Raw genomic sequence first — 23,300 nt, 5'->3', positions numbered from 1 at the left:
TTCCCAATACAGCTATCTTAAAGCTTATATCCACAGATCAGAACAGCCCTTTAATGGATACTTTTATTTTCTTCCAAAATATTAAAATGTGTTACCTTGTCAGATGGCCAAGATTAACTCAAGACGAGAAGAAAATCTCAACAGTCTTCATAAGACACTTCCTTTTTTCCATTACAAAATAGTTTTAAGAAGGTGGCCATTTATAAATTCATTTATATTTTAAATAGGAAATAAACGAATCCTATTTAACATTATACAAAAGAATATTACAATATGTACAAATACACTATGTCAGAGGGGCCTGCTTCAATTAGGAGGCTCTTATATGTACAAACATTCATAAGGAGGCTATGAGATTAAAAGCGTGCTTTTTTAACAAGGGGGTATACTGAGCAAGTTCTAAGGCAAAGGGGAAGAAGCTGGAAGATAAAGAATGAAGAAAGCAGTAAGGGAGAAAAGCAAAGCAAAGCAAAGCTAACATAATACACCCAGAAGTAATTGCTAGTTCATTTAGGATTAATCAGTCAATCAATGATACTTACTGAACATTTACTGGGTGCACAGCACTATAATAAATGCTTGGGAAAGATACAATAGAGTGGGTAGACACAGTTCTGCCCACAAGGAGTTTTCAGTCTACAGGGGGCTGAGTCTTTAAAATAAATGCCCTACCAGAGACCTGCAGGATTTTTATATTTTTGATAATCCACTGATTTTCTAATAATAATTGTGACATTTGTTAAGCTCTTACTATGTGGCAAGTGCTATTCAAAGGATTGGGTCAGATACAAGATACAAGGTTCCACATGGGGCTCACAGTCTCAGTAGGAGGGAGAATAGTTATTGAATCCCCATTCTGCAGATGAGGGAATTTAGGCACAGAGCAGTTAAGTGACTTGCCCAGGGTCACACAGGAGACAAGTGTCCTCTGACTCCCAAGCCCATGGACTTTTCACTAGGCCATGCTGCTTCTCATATGCATAAGTACTTGATAAATACAGTCACAGAAGAAATAACAAAACATCAAGAAAGAGGGAAGAAAATGGAACAAAACAAGAAAATGACAATGAAAAAAATGGAGAGAAGTAATGAGAAAGAAGAGAGTCATATTATGAGAAGAAGATTTGAGTAAAGGGAGAAGAAAGCAGTAGCAAAAAAGGGCAGGGAGAGGAACAGGAAGAAGTATATTGGGGGCAGAAAAATAGAGTTAAATGGTAAAGGGAAAAAAGGAAAAAATACAAAATTGAAAGGTGGTAAAAAATAATTCCAGTCAGTGGTTTGTATTGAGCACTGTGTGCAGAGCTCTGTACTAAATGCTCATAGAAAACAGGAATTGGAAAAGATGTGTGACTAGAGCTCTGTACTAAATGCTCATAGAAAACAGGAATTGGAAAAGATGTGTGACTAGATAATGCCCATACATCTAGGCATTATTCTCAACTCATCTCTCACTCAACACACATATTCTGTTTGTCACCAAATCCTTTTGGTTCTGCCTTCACAACATGGCTAAAATTCACCTACTTTTTGTTCCTTCAGAAGAATAGTGTGTGACTACACACTACAATACACACACAATAGGTGACTACACCCTTACCTCTCCATCCAAACCACTACTGTCTTCACCAGTTCATTCTTCACAATGATGCTGGGTTCATTTTTCTAAAAAAACAAAAATTCAGTCAAGATCTCTTCATTCCTCAAAAATCACCAATGGTCACTTATCCTCCCTGCAATCGCACAGATACTCCTTAGCATTTGCTTTAAAGGTCACAATCTCCTCTCTACATTCTTTAAAAGATGTGATCAAAACTGGACCTACACCCCAAATAAAGGTTTGAGCAATTTAATGTATAAGGGAAGGCTTTCCCAGTTCTTTCATGTTGGACAATGGTTAAGTTATGCTGCTATGCTGCCGTCATCCTCAACTTGTGCCCAATACTTTGAGTTATGGTTGTTCCTAGCCAAAGCTTCCGCAGCCTGAATTTGTTGGGTTTGTTTTTCTGTCCCTAAATTCACTTCCTTGCACTTGACCTTCTCTAATTTCATCTTATTTACTTAGGTCGCTTGGATTTCACACCTTTTCTTCCCTGAATTTCAGCAATCTACATCACCCGTAAATTTAATGACCATATTCAAGCCCTCCACCCACATGTCAATAGAGACACAAGGTGCTTGTCACACCTTTCTTTTATCATCTCTGTATGCCAACATGCATGGGATTAGGGCTGCCAATGGGGAGGGCTCTGAATTTCTGCTCTGCTCCTGCATTTGAATATGCCTTGAGGAACTGCCTCATTGTGGAATCACTGTACTCTCCCAAGAGTTTAGAACAGTACTCCTCAGGCAGCAGTTGCTCAGTAAATAGTTCTAATTGTAAAGGCTGCTGTGCTAAAGGTAAAATGGCTTTGGTGAATATTAACGGTCCCAACCCCCAAGCAATGCCACTGAGTTGTGCTCAGAATTGTGAGAATTAATTTATAAATACAAAGTTTCAATATTTGTATTCTAACATTGAGATTACCACACATGTTCCAGTTTTAACATTCAAGCTAAATTTATAGATCTTGCTTTAAAAACCTGACATTCTTGCCTTGAAAATTTCTAAAACCCACAAGTTTACTTTCCATCTGCATTAAATTAATGAAACTCTCCTGCAAAGTAACAGACCAGTTTACTGTCAGGTCCTAGATTGTTGAAACAGATCTCTTTTCCTTATAAATGCACCTGTAATTCATATTGCTGCCCCATGTTTTCAAAAGAGGTGTTCCTTTGGTCCTGTACCATTCGACATCCTTGTTCGTTTTTAGAGGAAAGCAAACTGCACTGACAGATCCAATGAAGCTGAGTGGGCTCGACCGGGGAGACACCGGACGGTCTGTTGCTTGCCAGTTACAGTTCTCATTTAATCCAGCCGGATCTGGGTAGAAAACCTGCCTTGAACAGAAAAGGACAGCTGTTTCATTTATGCATAGAATATCATGTACAAAACCTTAAAAGGAAAATAGCTTATTTACAGATTTTTAAGATGCACAAAATTATTCCAAAAGGAAAAATGATTCTATCAAAGCTAGAAAGCCAGATAAAATCCATTTACTCTAAGCAAGTTTCAAGCAAACATTTCTAGAAGCACATGATTAACTTTTCCGTGGAAAGAGCCTGGGCTTCAGAGTCAGTCGTGGGTTCGAATCCCAGCTCTGCCACTTGTCAGCTGTGTAACTGTGGGCAAGTCACTTAACTTCTCTGGGCCTCAGTTACCTCATCTGTAAAATGGGGATTAACTGTGAGCCCTCACGCGGGACAACCTGATTACCTTGTATCTACCCCAGCGCTTAGAACAGTGCTCTGCACATAGTAAGCACTTAACAAATACCAAAATTATTATTTTATTAAGTCGTCTCTGATCCACTGTGCCGCCACAGATAAATCTTTCCCAGAACGCTCCACCTCCACCTGCGAATGTTCTAGTACTGTATCCGTAGAGTTTTCTTGGTAAAAATATGGATGTGGTTTACCACTGATTTCTTCAGCCCCCTCGATTGTCTGCCATGTTGTTGCTGTCCAATACAGGTGAATTTTGACTTGTAGCAGATTGCCTTCCACTCACTAGCCACTGCCCAAGCTAGGAATGGAATGGATATGCCTCTGCTTGACTTTCCCTCTCGTAGCTGAGACTGGTAGAGTACTGGAAACCCTCTACGTGTGATCCTAACAATTATTTCTTTAGGAAGTGTTATTCTCGGGAATTGAGCTATTTACTTTCCAATCTTGTCACACCTTTCCTAAAAGCTAATATTTCTCATTCAAGAGTAGGTTGCAAATTAAGGTTTTCATTACACACATTTCTTTGGAATTAACTATGGTTTAAATAATATTTTTCACCTTTAGCTTGCTAATTTGTCACATCAGTTCAGCCTGCCAACACATATTCATACACAGTTCTATGTCTATCCATATACAGCAGAATTCAAGGAGTATTGAGATACTTCCCTTCTAAGTTAAGCATTACATAGGTAACAAGAAACTAAATAAACTGTCTCCAACCAAACAGAAGCTATTGCATCAAGCGTCACAAGGCTGATATTTAATAGGTATGAAATAACAAATCACAACAAATATTACCAGGTAATCTCAGAGGAAGAAGTCAGAAGTCAAATCATTTTACTCTCTTACTTGATCTTGGCCAATTCTGGGATGAAATGGAATTTTAAGACCAAAAAGACAGAGCAGCCTGTAGGTCATTATTACTTACCAAAATTTGCCATCGGTACCGTCCCGTCCGATTGCCAGTCTGGGCAACTGTAAATCACAACAGCATCAGCACTTCCTCTGGCTGCTGCATTGTTTGCAGAAATGCACAATTGCCTCTTTCTATCGGTGCAATCCAGGGCTGCTGCTTATTCGTGAAATCTGTGTTGTGGTCACAGGCTTGTTGGTTTCTTTAGGTAGGAATGCCTACCACCCCCTTAGCAATAGCTAGAGGTGAAGCTAACCCATAAACACCACACACACATTTCTCCTCAGTGAAGTTGCAGGTTTTGTTGGAATAAATGACAGTCACATAGGCATTCATAAAAAAAAGACTTGGCAATCATGAATAAAATGGTCATACTCCGGAGCCAAAAAAACACTGGAAATATTCTTCTGGCACATTGCCTATTTAATTAACCCTAAAATTTTAAAATGTCTTGATATTCTCCACTGTTAGTTCCTTTTGTCTTTATCTCCACTAAGTTTGAAATTTTAGATGCAAGCACGAAATGGATCCTATTGGCTCCATTTCACTTAACTGATCTAAATTCCCCCTGGTGTTTTCCTTTCCACGCTGCGTACACAAAGCCAATGATAATGAAAACTTCCCATTATTTCATACAAAATTCTTCAGCACCCAGAATGAGCATTTGAATGCATTTGGCCACACACCTGCTCATTCATTCAATCACATTTATTGAGCGTTTAACTATTCTAGATGATTTCAAACCAGTTAACTTGGACTAATTATTTATATTCCAGTTAACTTTGATGAATTATTTATATTCTTTGCAAGGGTTTTCGGCCCTGAAGTCTCAGGACCAAGGCTCATCCATCACTCCTAAAAGAAGACTTCGGAATCAGTTTATGGTAAAATATTTTCTTTTATTTTATTTTCTTGAAATTTGGGGGGGGAAACCACAGCATTCATCAAATCCAATATCACATGTAATGGAGATCGGTAACCAATCAACAAGAGGAGATACATAAGTAAATCAATTCAAACTCAACAGACTGCAATGAGACAAAGAAGTACACTCAATGAAGCTCAAAAAGAGAGGTTTCAAACAAACAAAATAAGTTGTGCATATTGAAAACGTCTGCAGTTCAAGATGAGTTTGGATAGATTCATGGACAAATGAAGCATCGTGGCCTAGTGGAAAGAACACGGGCCTGGGAGTCAGAGCACCTGGGTTCTAATCCTGGCTCCACCACTTGCCTCTGCTGTGATTTTTGGGCAAGTCACTTAACTTCTTTGTGCCTCAATTACCTTGCCTATAAAATGGGGATTAAGGCTGTGGAACCCCATGTGGGACATGGCTTGGGTCCAACCTGTCCAACCTTGTACCTACCTCAGCGCTTGGTATAAGTGCCCGGCGCATAGTAAGTGCTTAACAAATACCATTAAAAAAAAAATCCATAATGAATTATATAAGGAAAATTCAGGATGTAGAAAAAAATTGGGAGGTTAAATGCTACACCCTAAACAACTGTCTGTCATGGAAAGCAACCACAATCCCTCTCAGTACCTTGTCAATATTGTCAGAGAGAAAATTGCGCTGGATTGACCACGGTTCTGATCCAGTAATGATATATCACACACTATTTCTAGATTTTGATAAAAGAATGTTTCATTACAGTACGTAGCTTTAAAAGTGCTGTAGCATGCTAAAAGTAAATAAGTTAAAGTCTTACATAAGATTCTTCATGAATTATACAAGGTCCTATAGATAATAACTTCAATTCCAACAAAACATTAACATTTAATACTCTGATAAAGTGAAGGAATTAGTTGCAATGAAGAAAGGAAAAGCAACTGACTGGTAAGAATGGTATCGTCCTAAAATTCCTCCATCATCTAGGCTTCAGAAACTTCAGTGATTGATCATTACAATCTTCTATAGAGTTGTGTACTTCAAGGACTAAGAAGATAGTCCTTATAATACTAAAATGAGGTTGAGCCAACAGGCAATCGAACAATCACTGGTATCACTCACTGGTATTTACTGAGGGCTTACTGTGTGCAGAAACCAACAGAACTCCTGCCAGTGACTTGCAAACATTCACATGCGGAATATTATCGGCGAAACATTTAAGGTGAAATTATAGTTTGCGAGATGGTAAAATCCTTGAGTGCATGGATCATGACTATTTACCCTTCTGCACTCTACCAAGTCCTCAGTACCATGGTCTGCACACAGTAAGCATTCAATAAATACCAATGATGAACCGATAGGAACTGCTCATTAGATGAAGCAGCATGGAAATAGTGAATATAACCTGGGCCTGAGAGTCAGAAGGTCATGGGTTTTAATCGTGGCTCTGCCACTTCCCTGCCTTGGTGGCCTTGGGCAAGTCGCTTCACTTCTCTGTGGCTCAATTACCTCATCTGGAAAATAGAGATTAAGACGGTGAGCCCCATGCAGGACAGGGACTGTGCCCAACCCAATTTGTGGTTAGTACAGCACCTGGCACATAGTAAGCACTTAACAAATACCACAATTATTATTATATTATGAGGCTTTGCTTGAAGAAAGTCTTAAGTGACTAATCAGCTAATTAAGATATATGTTAAAGTATTATGCCACTAAGCTTGCACTTTAATGCATATGCAAATAAGGGGGGCAATTGTGCTGGCAAAAGTTCAGGATAGCTTTGAAAATCTGGCTGAAAATCTTTGTATGGTTTTAATTTTCATATCAGTTTTCTTTTCAAGAACCCCCCCATTATTTTCAAATAAAACATGGAAAAATAATGCAACAAATTAATTCAGGATCCTTTCATTAATTCTGACTGCATATCAATTTAGAATTCACTCTGCAGGCAAAAACTGCTTACTCCTCCCATATTACTATAAATGAGTTTTTAAAATGTGGAATATTCAAATTCCAAGCATCTACTGATTTATAACTGTTGCCCAACAATAGCCAAAATATATCTTACCAATTTTGAGGCAAGTTTTCTAGAAGATAAACAACTTAATTTTCCAGTGCTACAAACTTGCTTTTTTTTCCGTAATAAAAAAGTAAAACAAACAACCCTTCTATAAAAATAACTTCTCTTTGAAGTAATTCCTTTAACTGAAAATTAGTTTCACCTTGAAATAAAGCAATCTGCAACTGGGCTGGATTAATTCACACATGAGCCTACTAAAATTTGGATTGTATCACATACTTTAAAAATTAAAAACAGCATAGATGCCCAGAATAGCAGTCCTCCATCTCCTTTGAATATTTACACACTTTACTCTACAGAAAGAACAAATATTTTTATAATTATAAATCACATAGCACATTTTAGCAACCCCAAAGGGTAATCTAACACTGAAACATTTTACACACATTAAAATGTGTCCTTTGAAAAGGATATCACAGTAACTGGCTTTTGGTTCTACACTTAACAAAACCTTTTGAAATTCATCAAGTAGGATTTCAATGTCTTTTTGAAAGAGCTGAAATCAACTTTGACTGTGAGAGGTGCATATTAGCCCCCTACCAAGATGAAATCGTCTAGCTACAAAATCAGCACTTGACTGGCAGTTGAACCCTCAACACTCTGTGCCAATATGAGCTGAAGGGCAAGCTGCATGCCACTTTCAACTATGAATTAAGGCTGACAGTCAAGCATGCCTTAAACTGTAGCTTTCAGGAATATAATTACATATTCCCCTGGAATGTGAAGAACATTTCATTTCACAAGTTGTTGATAAACTACTGTATCTTGTGAAGAGTTGATGGTACGAGTTTTCCTTTGGAATTATTACACTTAAATAATGAAATAAAAATCAAAGACACACTACTGACTATTATAGTGCTTTTTGTGATTTGTCTTCACAAAGAGTTGTTCCAAAGGGACTGTACATATATGACACAAACACATTATGACTAAACAAACCAAAAAAATCCTTTTTCAATGCACATAAAACTCTTTCACAGAAGGGTATTTAAGATTCCCCACTCCACTGGAATTTTTCCACTGCAATACTCTCTCTATAGCACTTGAAATGTTTGGCACTAGGAGAAAGCACAAAATTTAAAAATTCTATTTATTTTACCATTCAGTTCTAGAACCACATAAAATGTCTCAGTTTACGCAGTGTCCGCTGGCCTATAAATTTTGTTCAGGAAGACTTCCACTCTATCTTCACCCAAATGACAAATATCCAGTATACAGACAATATGCACTCTGTCCAGGTCAGTGGCTGCTTTTATAATTTCACCTACAAAATGAAAGCAGACAGCAAATATTATAATTCACTTGCATTTTCCTTCATATTCTTATGCACAGTTTGGTTTTAATAGGAAGAAATCTTCCTTTGATCATGGCAGGGACATATTCTGGATATTGTACTTAAGAAAACAACAAATGTTTGATTCAAAGTTGTGATATTCTAGTTAAAAATTCTTCCAACTCAATATCAAAATGAACAGTACTTATTGAGCCTCTGGGTGCACAGACCATACTAGGCACTTGGAGAATATACCCAAGAAGTAAAACACACAATCCCTGGTCTTGAATTTACAATCATCATCAACAATAGCATTTCTTGAGCACATACCATGTGAAGAGCATTTTACTATGTGTTTGGGAGAGAATATGATGGAGTTAGTAGACATGTTCCCTTGCCCACAACAAGCTTATGGTCGAGAGGGAAAACAGCTGAATAAACTGACAGAGAGAAAAAGCTATAAACTTTACAATCAAGTAAATAAATAAAACGGCTAAAGTAGGTGAGTGGGTGGAATGAACAGGACGGTAAACGGGTTTTAAACAGGGATTGATTACCAGGCTTGATTCTTTAAGAGAGCCCTGAAGGAGTGATTGGACAGTCTTGATAAATTTGACAGGTGCGGCTGGTCTAGGAAGCGAGAATGTTTGAACAATGGGTCAGCAGAGATAGGAACTGGAAAAAGCGTGAGCTAAAATATTATAAAAATCTATATGGATAAGAAACAGTGGATGGAAAAGCTAAGGATCGGAAAAAGGATGAAAAAAGATTTTTCTTCGAAACTAAATCTTTGGAGAAGGGAAAACATGACAAAATGTACATGATTATGGGTTTCCTTTTTAAAGGGCTTAGTTTCTCATTTATCCATCAATGACTTTATATATATGTATATATGTGTGTGTATATATTTTTAATATATTTAAGAATAGTACTTCTTGAATTATAATGAAATTAGCTACTTATAACTTCAAGAAAATAACCCCAAAGAAGAAACTTATTTTCTGACAGTTTCAATTTTGCTTCCATTCATTCATTCAGTCGTATTTATTGAGCGCTTACTGAGGGCTTGAGACAATCCCTGCCCAAACTGAGTTTACAGTCTGGTAGGGGGAGAAGGGGGAGACAGATATCAAAACAAAAAAACAGCATCAATATAAATAGAATTATAGATATGTACATATATACATATATCCCACCACATTCACTCCATGGAACCCCTCTCTAAGGTCACCAATGAATGACCTTCTCCTTGTCAAAACCTAAAGCCTGTAGTCTATCCTAACCCTCTTTGAACTTTCAGATGTTTCTGACACTGTGGACCACACCTTCTCCTGCAAACACTATCCAACTTGGGCTTCGTTGACACTTGTCCTCTCCTGGTTCTCCTCCTAGCTCTCTGGCTGCTCATTCTTAGTCTCTTTTGCTGGGTGGTCCTCTGCCTCCCAACTCTAACTGTAGGAATCCCCACCTTCAAACCCTTATGAAAATCGTAACTCTAACAGACCTTTTCTGACTGGACACATCATGTAACCATCTCCCCTAATCCCTCTCCATTTCTTATCTTTGCATTTAGACCTCTAAGCATTAAGCCCTTGATGCTCCACCCTCCCCACCCCAACACTTTAATTATACAGCCATAATTTACTTTAATGACTGTCTCCCAATCTAGACTGTAAGCTTCTTAGGGGCAGTGACCAAGTCTACCGACTCTGTTGTATTATACTCTCCCGAGCACTTAATAAAGGGCTCTGCATGCAGTAATCCCCCAATAAATATCACTGACTGATTGATTTTTCCTGAGTTAAATATGCTAAATTTTGATTTTCAACTTCTCTCAAACAATAATCAAGCCAGACCAGAATGTACGCCAAAGACACAAGATAGTTATCTGAACTGTGTGCACCAAAGTACATTCATATGAAAGGACAAGATCACCATCCTGTAAATTCATGCAGGGCTTTTTTGGGGGAGCTTTTTTGGCTACCTGATTTTAAATACTTTTTTTCCTTTGGGATAATAACTGGTATTTGTTTTAAGTGCTTACTATGTGCCAAGCACTGCCCTAAGCAATGTGGTAAAGACAAGATAATCAGGTTCCAAAATGGAGCTCACAGGCAAGCAGGAAGCAGAACAGGTAATGGATTCCCATTTTGCAGATGGGGGAACTGAAGCACAGAGAAGTTAAGTCACTTGCTCAAGGTCACACAGTAGATAAGTGGCAGAGTTGGGATCAGAACCCAGGTCCTCTGACTTGCAATGACACAGAGTATTATAGGATTACTGGTCTATCACACAGGTCTCCCAGGCAGCAGCTTGGATTCAGTAGTGGCTGCACCACAGCTACAGTTCCCGCTGAACTGAGCAGGAGCTGCATTTATTATTCCCTCAGATGAGGCCCTCTTTCCCTTCCTTCCTGTTCCTATTTCTTCTCCATGTCAATTGACAGAGTAGGGGACCTCTACCTGATCTACAGAATTGGTGATCATTTTAATTTGCAATTTTCCTCTCAGTCATGAAATGGTGGACCATTTTAGTCCAAAGAAAACTACCCCAATTTAAAATAGAACCTAACATCAGAATCTACCTGCTCTTGTTTCCAGGCTCTCAATGATGAGTGTACATGAATTCTTCATTGTGCAGTGTCTGTTCAATTGGAAAATGGAAGTATACTCCTTGACTGACTTCAGCATATTTGATATTAAAGTTGGGAAATACATATAGCAATATAAATCTAATCAAAAGCTGAATAGTGGAAAGGTATGAACCGATGTACAGGAGTTCCTCGGCGGCCAAATATTCATCAAAGAAGCTGACCTAAGTAGTTGCTTTGCACTATACACAATAGATACTTACTGTCAAACATTCCACTCAACATCTCTTAAAAGAAATGTGGATGAACGAGAGCAGTTTAGTTAGTAGTTCAGTTTGCATAACCAGTGACATAACTGCCAAAAGAACCTTTGTCATCATTCTCGACTCAAATATTCAGTTTAAAAACCAATACACGCAAGGGTTTCACCAGCCTAGAAAGAATCATAATAATATCCCAAGGCTAGAAAAGCCTTTTCTCAAATGCTATTCTAAAAGTAAGTGATAGGACCATGGAAAGGAAGATACTTAGGAGTCAAAGTGTAGAAAATACTCAAACATGTTGGCTTCAAATGTACTTGTTAACCAAGATTACCAATTTACTGGGAGCCCACTTGGATTAAACAGTAGAATTATTGACACTAAAGGTAAAAGGAAATAGTGATACAACAAGTCGGGCTACCACAGCAGGAAAGAGCACATTTTTCAACTTTGAGAAGCTCCTTGAGAAAAAGTAGATGGAAATGATAATTGCTCATGTACATTTCATTTAGACCATAAAAGAATTAACAAATTTTAAATAAGAGAATGATAGAACATTTTCAGTGTTCGTCTCAGGAGCAAGATCTATTTATTAATTTAATGTATTATACCAGTGTGATGACATGACATACCCTTCTGGAGGAAATCTCAAGGTGCATTCCACAATTAACCTCTACATTTAACTATGATGTACGAAAAAACATTATAAAGCCAGTTCTGTTTTCACTCATCCAAGTAATCATCAATTGTGAAGTCAAGTAAGTTTTAATATTATGAATGAGATCATCTGTTACCTGGGAATGAAGTGGCACTTTGAAGCCTTTTACTACTGAAAGTCTCTGAGTGAGAAACAGAGTTCCAGTCCATGCAGGATAACAAACTGTCTCTATGGAGGTCCTCTCCCACAGATAACTGGGGATCTTCAAGACTGAAAGTAGGTAGAAATGCAACATCTATTGCTATCTTATGGTTTAGACCTGTAGAGAGAAATGTTAACCTTATAAAAATAAGGCATTTAATGGGTGAAAGAGAACTGCACACTAGACCACAGGAATGGTGCAGTTCAAGGCAGGGGAGTTCAATATGCTTGACTGGAAACTCCTTGAGGACAAGGAATGTGTCTGCTAACTCTGTTGAAATGGACTCTCCCACGCAATTAGCACACAGCCCTGCACACAATATGTACTCACTAATTACCACTTATTGCTTCTACTTCTCTTAAGGCCATTTTAGCAAATCGTGGGGTAGCGCATGAGTAGTAGCTTGACTTTGGCTCTTTCATGCTTCACCTCAGCCTCCACTACTGCTGCTTGTTCTGCTCTACTCTGGGTTCTGTAAGTGGTACTAAGAAAACAGGAGAGTACCCATGTTTGCTTCTCATGTTCTGTCTGCATGGTTGATTCCACATGACGGGAAGTAGTCTAAATTTGAAATCACTAATGTACCTAAAACTGTGGAAATTATTTTGATACCCTGATTAGATGCTAATCATTATTGTCTAAAAGGACAAAATACAATTTTTGTATGGGGAAATGATACAAACTGAACTTCACTGAAACTATGTTTTTTTTGAAATGAATTACTTTCTACTATCTTCCTGCACTGTGAGAGTCTCCGCCCTGAAGCACAAACAGAAAGTCTCTTGCATTTCGCAAGAGTCTCGTTGCTGAGTTGAAAGCAAAATAAAGGGGAAGTGGTACTTCTATGTAGGGTTATAGCCATAAAAGTATCCTGCTTATGGATTCTTTATACACTCTGGGCGTGGAATCCTAAAGTCAATTAATTTTTAGAAGAATTGTCGAATGGTGAGATCTTCTTTGTGCTTAAGCTTCTGTGGGCTGGGGACAAGACTGCAATACATTTCTTCCTTCTCTTTCAAAACTGAGGACAGTGTGGCCAGGAACTTGGGCTGACCCTAGTGCAAGTTAGGGCTTACCACACTTGGCATGTCAAAACTGCCAGGGTCCTCAAAAATCAGATGTCATAAGAGTCAGTGTCATGAGAAAGGGCTATGAATTTCACACTTGGGGCACTGAAGGATGGTGGTGTGTTTTTAAGTAATCAGTGTCTATTTCTGGTAGTGGAGATGGCCTAGGAATTTTAGCAAATGACACTCTGTTGTCAGAACAACTTTGGGAGAATACAGCAGTTCTGAAAGTCCTGACAGAACAGCATGTTAATTTAGTGCAACTCAGTTCAGGAGAAATAGCACTGGAGGTCATCAAGTATCATAAGCTGAAAGAGTGAGGGACGTAGAGCTGCTGTTACAAAACACTAATATAATACTAGAAAATATTAACAGAAATGTGGCGTGCACAGCCAGGAGGTAATCCCACTACACTAGCATTGGACAGTTCCATTTTGCCCTCTGCATTTTAAAAAGAATACTGGAAAGGATCCAGAGAAGGCCCACAAAAAAGATTTAAAATGTTTTAACTGGAACCCATAAACAAACGCACAATTGACTGTGCATATGGGATGGCCAAAGAAGTATTAGGGATCATCTAGTATCTGCCTTAAAGTATACAACTTAGGGTTAAATGTTGGAACATGTACCAAAGAAGTCATGATCTTTGTCCCTGGAGATCTGTAAAGTGAAGACATATAACAATTTGCTTGGATGTTTTAAATGCATTCATAGCTTGATGTCAAGGGATATTTCTTTGGTTTTACTTACAATTTTACTTACCTAGGACAGTGATTTCATAGTGTCCAAGGCCTCTGGCATCTTTAAATTCATGAATTTCTTTATTTGTGCTATATTGTTTAGGCTGGTACTTTGCTGGATGAAGATTATATTGCTGCATTAGAAAATCTTTGTGTTCATAATCGAATTTACGTGGGATACTTTCTGGATGAACGTGGCTGTATGATAGGTGGTCTATTAAGTTATCTTTCACCTCTGTCCACAGATGACTCTCCCATGATTCACTGTACAGTTCTCTTGTTTCTTCTATTGCAGGCTCATCATTCATGCTTTCTTCATCTATTGATTAAAAAGACATACACAGTTAATTTACATTCTGACAGAATCAAGTCATTCAACATAAAAATCACATTAATGAGAACAGTTTGTTATCCTTACAAGTCACAAAACTACTGAAAAGCAGTGTGGTACTCACTGAGATTCAAAAGATAAAACAATTATATTTCCAAATAAAAGTCACCATTATGTTTAAATGGTATACCCCTGAAAAAGATTCATTGTTTGCCTTAAGAAAACAATACTGAGAGATATTTTGATTTTCAATTTTTATACAAGAAACACTTTTATTTAACAAAGACTGTTAATGCACAAGCAGGATTTTATAGTCTATGCTTTTTTGATGTTCTAGTTTCCTCTTCTTCAAGAGTCAAAGAAATATAATTATGCAATGAAATCTTATTACAGATGAAACAGTGAACTCTCAGGCTCAAGTTGTCTTCAAAGGGAGATGCTGATCCAGTGTGTGCTTTAAACCCCCAACCTGAATTCTTCCTTTTGGCTAAGACAGTCTTGCAGAAAAAAAGGAAAAATCATTACGTTCGACAGCATCACATACAGGGTGCTAACTTTTCAGTTAAAGCATGGAGGAGAATGTGGGGTGAAGCAAGAAGTAGAGGGGTGGAGAGGAGGAAAGAGAGGTAGAGGGGGAAGGGAAGAAGAAAAGGGAAGGAGAGAAAAAGAGGAGAAAAGGAAGCAAGAAGTACCCAAGTAGGCATGCTTCTTTCTGTATCAACTCATCTGTGGTCGTCACTGCAGGTAGTTCCTTTTGCACTATCCCAGAGCTGTCGGCCTACTTGTTTCACCCTCACCTGATGATGCGCTCAAAAGACTACATAATCATCGTGACAGCTAGAATGCTGCCACAATTCAAGAATTTTGGCTTCCACTGATATCAGAATTGCCAATTTTTGATTTTAAGCATGGGGTCACTAAGGAGGGTAAGGATCCCAAGAAGAATGAGGCCTTGGAAGGGACAGACTAAAAAGAACTACTATGCTAGAAAGACCATTTGGGTCATTTAAGGCCTGATTGGAAACTCTTAGGTTGAATAAACCTGGTTTCCCAGGTTTTAAGGGCTCATAATCTAAAGTGCTTGCAAGAATCTGAACTAAAATCAATCAATCAATGGAATTTATTGAAGGCTTACTAAATGCAGAGCACTGTACTAAGCACTGTAATGCAACAGAGTTGGCAGTTACGCTCTTGGCCCCAAAAGACCTAATGATGCTATTACAAAGCAGAAAACTGCAGAAAGCAGTTTAATATAATAAGGTGGAGTAGAACAAAACATATGTCTATATAAATCAACATACCTCTGCAAAGTTGAGAGGTATCTCGTACAGTTAGTCTATTTTCTTCTTCTGCCCAATTATCTTCTTGTGTTGGAAGGGCTCTTTAAGAGAAAAAGAATATTAGGCAAATAGGACTTAATCAGAGCATCAGTGCTTTAAAATTTGAAACAATTACCTTCTCTGAGAAAATGAATCTTAATGGTTAAATGCAAGTACTACAAAATAAGGTTTACATCATAAATCTGATGATGGGTCATTTCATGCAAATGATGATGATGAAATTTCTTCACATAAATGACTAGCCTAGATCCAGTCATGAAGGCTTTGCGCATCTCCCCACTCCTCAAATATCCCCCGATATCAGCTCTCTGCCCTCTGCAGTTGGGTAGAAACTTCTCAGACTTATCCTCACTCTACAACCCAATCTGCAACTTCACTCATCTAATACATCCATTACTGACTGTACCCAACCCTTGCATCTCTCTGGCTGTTGATGTCTTGCTCAGGCCCTCCTTCCTGCTCAGAACTACCCCTTCATACCTGATAGATCATATCTCTCCCTTGATGCTTGAGGGCAGAGATTGTGTCTATTAATTCTACTATACTCTGCCAAGCACTTAGTTCAGGACCCTGCACAGAATACGTCCTCAATAAATATTATTCATTGATTTCTTTTGATTCTACTCCCATTCGCTGCTGTTTCCATTTCTATTGAGGCTTTTCTGCCAACTAGAGGTCACTAGAAAAGCACAGAGCAGACGGAATTAAGACTGAGTGGACTCGAGAAAATTTTGCTAAGCCAGAGAGCTATTTTTTTTAAAAAAACCTTTTAACTTAGAATCTATCATTTAGATATGAGCACTAAATGAACATAACTAAGCCTCAGACATCAATTTTTTCAACATTTCTTTAGTGGAGGCAATATATTTTCCTTTTTCCAAGCAGCATAACTTAATGGAAAGAGCACAGGCTTGGGAATCAGAGGACCTGTGTTCTCATCCCAGTTCCACTGCTTGCTTGCTGTGAGATCTTGGGCAAGACACTTAACTTCTCTGGGCCTTGGCTTCCTAATCTGTAAAATGGAGATTAAACCCTACTTACTCCTACTTATACTGTGAGCCCCCTGTGGGACACAGAGATGAGTGCAATGCTTGGCACATAGTAAGCACTTTACAAATGCCATTAAAAAAACTTTAAAAGGTAAATATCCTACCCTTGGGTAAAAAAAGTTAAAGTGGAAAATCCTAAATTAAGTCAGTAACTTTCCACCTTCATCATTCCAGAAAAACCTATTACTACAGAGACTATTTGTTACGCTGTTTGATGGCCCATGGGCTTTGGGCAAATTTCAAAGGTTAATATGACAATAATGCAAGTACCAAGAAAAAAGGAATACTGTGTGGTCACTATAGGTAGAGGTCCCAGGAATAAAACTTTATTTTTCACTCATTTAGTGAGTAAAAAACCCAAAGTTATCCAATGTATTACAATTAGTATAGTAATGCCAGATTACAGAATATAAAATATGTTCAAATCTTACTCCAATACCTGAAAACCTCTAGTGTCTCAATAACTTCACTCCAATTCCCTTCTCGATTCACTATAATCTAGTTTCTACCCCCTACTCTCTATGGTCACCAATGATTTCCTCCTTACCTGGATCATTTTTCTACAAAAACCTCAAGAACCTCCAGTGGTGGCCCATCCACCTCTGCATCGAACAGAAATTTCTTACCTTCAACTTGAAGGTGTTCAATCACTTTGCCTTACCTTCATTCTCTTCCACTACAACCCAGATGACACAGTTTGCTCCTCTAATGCCAACCTACTCAGTGCACCTCCATCTCATCTATCTCACCACCGACCTCTCATCCAAATCCTGCCTCTGGCCTGGAACGCCCTTCCTTTTCATATCCAACAATTACTCTTCCTATCTTTGAAGTCTTTTTGAAAGCACATCTTCTCCAAGAGGCCTTCCCTCACTAAGCCCTGGCACTTGGATTTTCACTCCTTGCTCAGCCCACAGCATTTATTCCACATATCCATTATTCATTGATTTCTATTAATGTCTGTCTCCCCCTCCAGACTGTAAACTCATTGTGGGCAGGGAACGTGTCTACCAACTCTGTTATACTGTCATCCCCCAAGGGCTTAGTAGTCCTCTGCAAACAGTAAGCACTCAATAAATATAATCAACTGATTGATACCAAATTTAATGGTCTCTTCTAATCCTGTTCAACATCTTGACTGCTTTAGACATTGTGGACCACTCTCTTCTTTAGGAAACACTATTTCACCTTGGTTTTACTGACATTGTTCTCTCCTGGTTTTCCACTTATCTTCCTGGCCATATCTTCCAAGTTTCTCATTCACTCTTCCTCTGCCTCTCACCCCCTAACCGCGGGGGTTCTTGGCTTTCTGTTCTGGGTTCCCTTCTCTTCTCACTTAACACTTTCCCCTTTGGGGAGCTCATACAGTCCTCTGGCTTCAGCTACCACTCCAGGCAGATGACTCCAAATCTTTCCACTAGTGTGAAATCTCACCTCCTATGAAATTTCACCTTTCCTTGTCTCCGGGATACTTTTACCCAGGTGATCTGTTGGCTCCTTAAATTAAATATGTCTAAAACTGGACTCATTTTCCTTCCTAAATTCATTCCTTGACTTAATTTTTCCTTTACAGTTGACAACAATGGCATCCTACCTATTGCCAAAGTCTGTGATATTGGTATTATCCTTGAATCTTTGCTTTCTTTCAACTCTCTCATTCAGTCTGTCACTGTTTTTCTCCCACAACAATTGTCCTATCTGCCTTCAGCTTTCCATCCAGTAGCTATCGCCCAGGTCCAGGTGTTCAACACATCTTGACACATTACTGGATCAGCCTCGTCACTGGCTGCCTGGTCTCCATCTCTCCTCTCTCCAGGAAAAACTTCTCTCAGCTTCCCTGATCATTTTCCTACAGTGTCATTCTGCCCATATCTTCCTACTCTTCAAAATCCTTCAATGGTAACTCACTCTTCACACCAAACTCCTGATTATTGGCTTTAAGGTATTCAATCAGCTCTTTCCATTCTCATTCACTCTCTTCACCCACTGCCCCAGACTGCACTCTTTGCTGCTCTCAAGTTAACCTACTCACTATGTCTTGTTCTCGTCTCTCCCATCTCTCGCTCCTTCCTCATGCCCTCCCACCTGCCTAGATTTCCTTCCTCCTTCAACACCACCATGCTACAGCTCTCCTCATCTTCAAAGCCCTTCTGAGAGAGCTTTCAACCTCAGCCAGGAGGCTTTCCTCAATACATTTTTCTTCTCCCAGGTCATAGCCTCCAAACTACCCTCCAGCACCTTTGGGCCACTTGCAAAATTCTGTACCCACAAGAAGCCAAAGCACCGTAGCATTCTGAACACAGCTATTATATAGCCTATTTAAGCACTTAATCACACATCAATCTTTCCATTCTCTTCCTATCAATAATTGATTTTGTGTCAGTCTTCCTACCAGACTATAAGCTCCGTGAAGGCAGGGATCATACCTTCTAACCATCACATTTTCCCAAGCATTCTCTGTACACAGTACGTGCTCAATAAATACAATTGATTGGCTGATTAACCTAAAAAAAAAAAAAATCAAAAAAGCAATATGGAACAAGGAGGACACCTGCTTAGTGCCTCTGTAGACAGCTGAGGGAATACAGTGTGGCTCAGTGGAAAGAGCACGGGCTTAGGAGTCAGAGGACACTGGTTCTAATCCCGGCTCTGCCACTTATCAGCTGTGTGACTTTGGGCAAGTCACTTTACTTCTCGGTGCCTCAGTGACCTCATCTGTACAATGGGGTTTAAGACGGTGAGCCCTATGTGGGACAACCTGATTACCCTATATCTACCCCAGTGTTTAGAACAGTGCTCTGCACATAGTAAGCACTTAAATACCAACAGTATTATTACAAATAAAATGAAAATATCAAAGACATTAAAAAAGAACAGAAATTATAAACCACTCCAAAAATGTACTGAACAGAAAAAAAAAATCAACATATGAAAACTAAAAAAGTGAAAACACGAGCAGAGACCATTAAAACAAAGGCAGTAAGAGAGAGAGAAAAGAACACGCACGGAGAAAAATATCAAGGAATGAAGAAGTGTTGATTCATCTGATGGCATGTTAAACAGCTCTTTCAGATGTTATTGCAATAAGAAAAGGAAAAAATATCAGCCAAAAGTGATGACTGAGAAAATATTTAAGCAATGACACACTGCTGTGGAATGCTGAGCAAATGTAATAGCCTAACCTGGCATACACACATTTAACAGGCAGCTAGGATGGATTTTTATTTTTTCTGGGCGTTTTTTAATGAATAGAATGAAACAAAGAAATAAAATTCATATTGCTCTGTAACTGCTTAGACATTTCAGGAGAAAAACATTTTTCTCATCTTCTGGCCACTTACTGGATTCCAAGCAGAGGAAATTACTTTTTATTCAAATGTTACAATACACAAGGGTGTGCTATTGTACCATGATCTCAACTTTAAACAGCGCTGCTGTTTACTTTTTGTCACAGTCACTGAATAGCAAAAACAAGTTTAACGAGTCTCTCCATCTTTCTTTTGGAACACAAGACAACTGTCCACCCCCAAGTTGACTCTGTCCTCCCTTTACAGAGAAAGGAAATAGTAGAGTATACGGATATGTCCTTAAGTGCTGAGGGGCTGAAACGCTCCATTACTTTCTTCCATCTGCAATTTACTTTAGCGTCTGTCTTCCACACTTGACTGTAGGCTCTTGAGGGCAAGGACCAGGTCTAGTAATTCCGCTGTAATAATAATAATAATGTTGGTATTTGTTAAGTGCTTACTATGTGCCAAGCACTGTTCTAAGCACTGGGGTAGATACAAGGTAATGAGGTTGTCCCACATAGGGCTTACAGTCTTCAATCCCATTTTTCAGATGAGGTAACTGAGGCATGAGAAGGTAAGTGACTTGCCCAAGGTCACAGAGCTGACAAGCGATGGAGCCGGAATTAGAACCCATGCCCTCTGACTCCCAAGACTGTGCTCTTTCTACTAAGCCACGCTGCTTCGCTCCCAGGAACTCAGTACTGTGCCCTCCAACCGGTAGGTGCTCATTAAATATTAAAATTAATAAAATGTTATCAATTAATGGTATTTTTGGAGCACCTATCATGTGCAGAGCACTATAAGAAGCATTTGGGAGCATATAGTACAACAGAGTTGGTAGACACATTCCCTGCCCACAATGAGTTTACCACCTAGAGGAGTAGGAATAATCAGTGATCTATCCTCTCTCAGCACATTATATTATTTTCAAAAGTCTTCTATATTTATCTTAAACCAAGTAAAATGACCCATCAAATCTCTAAAGACATTACATATTAAATTTAACCCCCCAAAACCTGTATGATACGATTACTTTGCAACTGAGGAAAACAGATAATTAAAAAGCTGCAAATTCACCTTTCTGCTTATATAAATTTTTATTTATTTATTTTACTTTTAAGCTGTTTCCCAGCTGTCTTTCAAGATGAGTTCTCCCACCGGCTCTTCAAACTAAATAATTTACATATCTTATCTTCTTTTACCTATTAAAGATAATTGCCCCCCCCATTTCATTCCATATATAACCTCTTATTCTTTATGGAGCCCTTCCCCTTTCTTTTAAACATGCTCAGATCATTCCCATACTAAAAAAAAGCTTCCTCTGGATACCATTGCTCCTCTAACCCTTGCCCCATTTTCCTGTTCCCATTCCTGTCCATATTCTGGAATGGGCTTTATATGCCCACTGCCTTCAAATCACTTCCTCTCCACCAACTTTCTTTTTGATCTACTGCAGTCCGATTTTTGTTCTTGTCACAGAATTTACTAAGCATCTACTGGGTACAAAACACCATTAAGTTTAGGACAGAAAGTATACGAGATATAGTAATGCCCCTGGTCCTTTAGGAACTCATAAGGGAAAGGGGGTCAGTGACAGACACACACAGAAAGAGGAAAACATAACAAATATGAAACTAGGACAATGTTAAATATAAGAGCAATAGGGTATTCTGGTAATGTCTATAATAACCTCCTCTTAAGTTTAATTTGCCACCTCTTAATAGTCCTTCATTTCTAAGGTACCTTTGACATTGCTTCCACTGTGTTCTGAAAACAACCCAATCTTGGTTTCACTGACTTGGTACTCACCTGGTTCCTTTCCTACCTCTCTGATAATTCCCTTTCAGTCTCCTTCACTGGTTCTTCTTCTACCTCTTACGGTCTGTGATGTCCTAACAAAGCTCTGCTGAGAGCACTCTGCACAGATGCAGTAACTGAAACCAAGTGACCTGATGGGCTTGCCAAGAGGCTGAGTATAAAGCACGAAGACAAAGGGACGCAAAACAGAACCTTGCAAAAGTTGGAGGCTGAGATGAGGAAGGGAAGTCAGTGAGTGAGAAGAAGGAGTTGTCAAGAAGATAGGCACACTAGTTTAATAACACATAGTGGATAGAGCATGGGTTTAGGAGTCAGCAGGTCATAGGTACTAATTCCGACTGCCCAACCTGTCTGCTATGTGGCCTCGGGCAAGTCATTTAACTTATCTGTGCCTCAGTTACCTCATCTGTAAAATGGGGATTGAGACTGTGAGCCCCCTGCGGTACAGAATCTGGGTCCAACCTGATTTATTTTTAGACTGGTCCACAGTGACAGAGGTAGCTGACACGTCAGAGGACTAGAGGGAGAGCTTGGCTATAAGGGCGTATAGTTTCAGTGGAGTGAAGTGGATTGGAATGATTGAAGTCGGTCACAGAGAATTGGTGGGGAGGAAGTGAAGGCAATGGGCATGTCTGACTAGTTTCAAGGGTATGGTAAGGAATGGAAAGAGGGAGACGGGATGGCAACTGGAGGATGATATGGGATTGAGAGTGGGCTTTTTTTAATATGGGGGAATACTTAAGCAAGTTTTAAGGCAAAAGGAAAGAGGCTGGAAGAGAGTGAGATATTGAAGAAAGCAGTAAGGGAGCAAACTACAGCAAAGCTGATCTAATGCAACCAGAAATGATTCTTCATTCATTTAGTTGTCAATCAAAGGTATTTGCTGAGCGCTTTGTATTTAACAAAATGTACTAAGTATAATAAGGAGAAAGGAATAATAAGCAGAAAGTAGACAAAGAACATAGAGAAGTATATAACGAAGGGAGCTGGCTATAAATGCTAATACATCTATTAATAAAATACCTCTTGCATTTGGTTTGTAATAGGAATACATTCTACACAAAGACTCTAAATATTCATTCTAAAGAAACCCAAATATGCATATTTTTAAAAATTAAAAAAAACTTTTTAAAAAGTACAAAAGGAGAACACAGAGAGGAATTAATGCAATAGTATTCACTTAAAAGGCTTACGACTTATCTCCCAGACGTTGCTTCATCTTTTTTCTCTGAACTGGACTACAGCTAGCTGTTGAACTTTGATAATGTGGCTCTTCTAAATCATTTTCCTGTGAATTCAGAACAAATTTTATTTCTTTATCTTGATGGCACCTGGAGTCTTCTTTCTGAACTTCACTTTCTTCTGACTGAAAATCAGTTTCTTCTACAGCTTGAGATTTTGAAGGATAGCTATGTTCCTGAAATAAAAACGGAGCACAATTACATAAAATACCCAATTTTCTCTCAATAGTAATAA

The 23,300-nt window shown here is 38.7% G+C and overlaps 1 protein-coding gene across 3 annotated transcripts in view; it reads right to left on the bottom strand.

Annotated features, from left to right (window-relative positions):
* Positions 1-7,297: 7,297 nt before the first annotated feature.
* The window catches only part of RADX (RPA1 related single stranded DNA binding protein, X-linked), a 36,439-nt gene continuing 20,436 nt past the window's right edge, over positions 7,298-23,300 (bottom strand). The window contains exons 10-14 of one of the 3 annotated variants that reach the window (XM_029067936.2): positions 23,018-23,241; positions 15,629-15,708; positions 14,019-14,315; positions 12,124-12,306; positions 7,298-8,470 (exon numbers count right to left, since the gene is read on the bottom strand). In XM_029067936.2, coding sequence (XP_028923769.2) covers positions 8,340-8,470; positions 12,124-12,306; positions 14,019-14,315; positions 15,629-15,708; positions 23,018-23,241 — 915 coding nt within the window. In that variant the 3' untranslated portion in view covers positions 7,298-8,339. The remainder of the gene's footprint in view (positions 8,471-12,123; positions 12,307-14,018; positions 14,316-15,628; positions 15,709-23,017; positions 23,242-23,300) is intronic. The other 2 variants (XM_039912357.1, XM_039912356.1) reach the window with 2 other exon arrangements.

The sequence above is a fragment of the Ornithorhynchus anatinus genome, chromosome 6, assembly GCF_004115215.2.
Source record: "Ornithorhynchus anatinus isolate Pmale09 chromosome 6, mOrnAna1.pri.v4, whole genome shotgun sequence".
NCBI lineage: Eukaryota > Metazoa > Chordata > Mammalia > Monotremata > Ornithorhynchidae > Ornithorhynchus > Ornithorhynchus anatinus.
This window is presented reverse-complemented; position numbering and strand designations above follow the sequence as displayed.